Source organism: Brassica oleracea, chromosome C1, assembly GCF_000695525.1.
Source record: "Brassica oleracea var. oleracea cultivar TO1000 chromosome C1, BOL, whole genome shotgun sequence".
NCBI lineage: Eukaryota > Viridiplantae > Streptophyta > Magnoliopsida > Brassicales > Brassicaceae > Brassica > Brassica oleracea.
This window is the reverse complement of record NC_027748.1, coordinates 34,728,534-34,730,856: the sequence shown is the minus strand read 5'-3', so window position 1 is coordinate 34,730,856 and position 2,323 is coordinate 34,728,534. Positions and strand designations below refer to the sequence as shown.

At 43.1% G+C, this 2,323-nt stretch overlaps 2 protein-coding genes across 2 annotated transcripts in view; one reads left to right on the top strand and one right to left on the bottom strand.

The window, feature by feature from the left end:
- LOC106338275 overlaps positions 1 to 52 on the top strand; it is a 1,866-nt gene extending 1,814 nt beyond the window's left edge. Inside the window, exon 5 of the mRNA XM_013777295.1 lies at positions 8 to 52. Within this exon, the coding sequence (XP_013632749.1) occupies positions 8 to 52 (45 nt within the window). The remainder of the gene's footprint in view (positions 1 to 7) is intronic.
- An 855-nt stretch (positions 53 to 907) lies between these two features.
- On the bottom strand, positions 908 to 1,306 carry LOC106338267 (uncharacterized protein At4g02000-like). Its single transcript, XM_013777288.1, has one exon. The coding sequence runs from the start codon at positions 1,304 to 1,306 to the stop codon at positions 908 to 910; it is 399 nt and encodes a 132-aa protein (XP_013632742.1).
- Between the last annotated feature and the right edge of the window lie 1,017 nt (positions 1,307 to 2,323).

Here is a 2,323-nt window from a genome sequence, read left to right as displayed (position 1 = left end):
ACATCAGATTGGGACTCATAGATCTTGGGAAGAGAAGGAGCTGATCCCCTAAGTCATGAGGTCTTTTCTCTTTTTCCCTCATCAAGGTTTTGTCCCAATGAGTTTTCCTTGGTGAGGTTTTTAATGAGGAAGATCTCATGGCTATCCAAGCTTAGACTTTCACAAAGCTATGCTTGAGAGGGAGTGTTTAGATGAGATCAATATATGGGAAGAGAAAGACATGAGGAGTTGAGTATGATGAAGAGTCCGTACATGGTGTAGTAATACTAGTTACCCGAGTAACTTGCAAAGGTTAAACCAAGGATGCCCTAGTTATCCTAGTATACTAGTTATACTAGTTACCCAGGTAACTTGGGATGAAGAAGAGAAGTCCTATTCCCTTTTCTAAGGCATCAGACCGTTGCAAGGGAAGAGGAGGAACGTGTGACAGGCTGGAGAAGAGCTGGATAAAGCAAAAGGAGCTTTATGCACAAGGAAGAAGCTCATTGGATGGTTTGAATTAAAGCAAACCTTATCTCTTGTAATAGTGCCTCTTTATGAAACCCTCATCCTAGTGTTGCCTCCTCATATATATTGTAAACTCTGATCAGATTAATAATTAAGAAGTTTGGGATTATCTCTCTAGACTCTCTCTCTTGTTCATGATGATTCTGAAATACTCTTAAACATGATTACTATCTAATATCTCTACAAATCTCCCATTAATCTTCTCTAATCTTCTTTTAATCTCTCAATACCTACTCTATTCTCTAAAATCATACATAGGGACCGAGTTCTCTCGTTAGACTGGTACCTTCTCCTTTCTGGGTCTTGTAAGCGGGAGTACACTGATTGTTGGCTGTCTTGCTGTCGTTCTTTAGCCTCCCAAGTTCTGTCTCTGGTGCTAGTTGAGTTCGGTCTTCTAGCCTCATGCTTGCGGCGATGATCTTCTAGCCTCATGCCTGCGGCGATGGTCTTCCAGCTTCCTTAGTGTGTTATGCTGGCTAATTCCTTGAGCTAAAGTCGTATTAGAGGATCTGTCCCTATTGAGAGGGCAAGTTTCTTTCTCGTGACAGAGAGAATAGCAGATGAAGCAGTGTTTCTCCATTTTTTCATACTCCAAATCCACCGTAATGACTTCCCCTGATGGTAGTTCAATAGGAAGTCGCATTTCCAATTTCTTGAGGCCATCGATGTGCACCCTGATTCTGCCGTTGTCTATATATTTATCCAGAATTGGGTCAAGCTCTTTTCCTATGGCTGTTAGCGTATCCAGATTCCAGTAGTACAGCGGAATGCCGTGGATTCTGATCCAGAATGCTATCATTCTCGGGAAAGAGTTAGAAACTATTGGTTCCCAGCACTGGAGAAGAATCATCCAACGTTTGTAGTGATACGGGCCCTTCCGAAGGACTGTTTGCAGGGCTTCCTCTGAGGTGAATCGGATTTGGAAGAGGTCTGGTCCCAAATCCCTTCATGTGAGCTCTCCTTCCACGTTCCAGTATTGAATGAGCCAGTCGACGACCCATTGAGTCTTTTGGATTACTGGGTTTGTCACTCTCCCAATGAGGGTAAGCTTGTTTTCTTCTATCAAGGCTGAGTTGTCGCTTGGTGGGATCCGAACCGGGCGACGCCGTTCCGATCTTGACGGGTCTGCTGCCCATTTCCCTTTCTCAGATCTAGTGTATCTGTGAGACATTCTTGCTACAAACTGGTTCCTGATGAAGTATCGTTACTATGAACCTTTGAGGGTTGAGATAAACTGAAGTAACTGTCAATTTTTAAAGAGATTGTAGAACTATCCTCAAGAAGGAGGTAAATTGAGAAGCGACGAGCTAAGAAGACGTTCAGGCCGGCTCTCCCACTCGACCCGGAAAAGTAGCTTTCCTACGTAGATTGAGCTGGCATGATATCCTTGGGGGGGGGGGGGGGTTAGCCATGATGGGATCTATCGATTGACTGAAGGAATTTCGATTTAGGCTGATTTAGGTCATCAGAGAGGATTAGTTGCGGCGGTGTTCTGCTTTTCTGCGGTGGAGATGGGGTGGTTGCGGCGATGAGTTAATGCTTCTGAGGTTGGTAGTCGTGCATCGGGATTTGGGCCTGAGAGAGTTATGCTTCTGTCTCAGAATATTATATAGAGGATTTTCTCTTTATACATTCTTTTTTTGTCATATTCTCATTTGGAAAATTTCTTTTGTATCACTACAAGAAAACACAGTTTTAGCAAGGAAATTTAACGAGGAAAACTATTCCTCGTGAAATTACGATGACTTAACGATGAAATTGCGAGGAAATAAAGTTTCCTCGTAATGGCCTTGTAAAATACCGAGTAAAGCTTTTC

Excerpts from the sequence above, each read along its gene's own strand:
- LOC106338267 (XM_013777288.1), bottom strand. The coding sequence starts at position 1,306 with ATGATAGCATTCTGGATCAGAATCCACGGCATTCCGCTGTACTACTGG.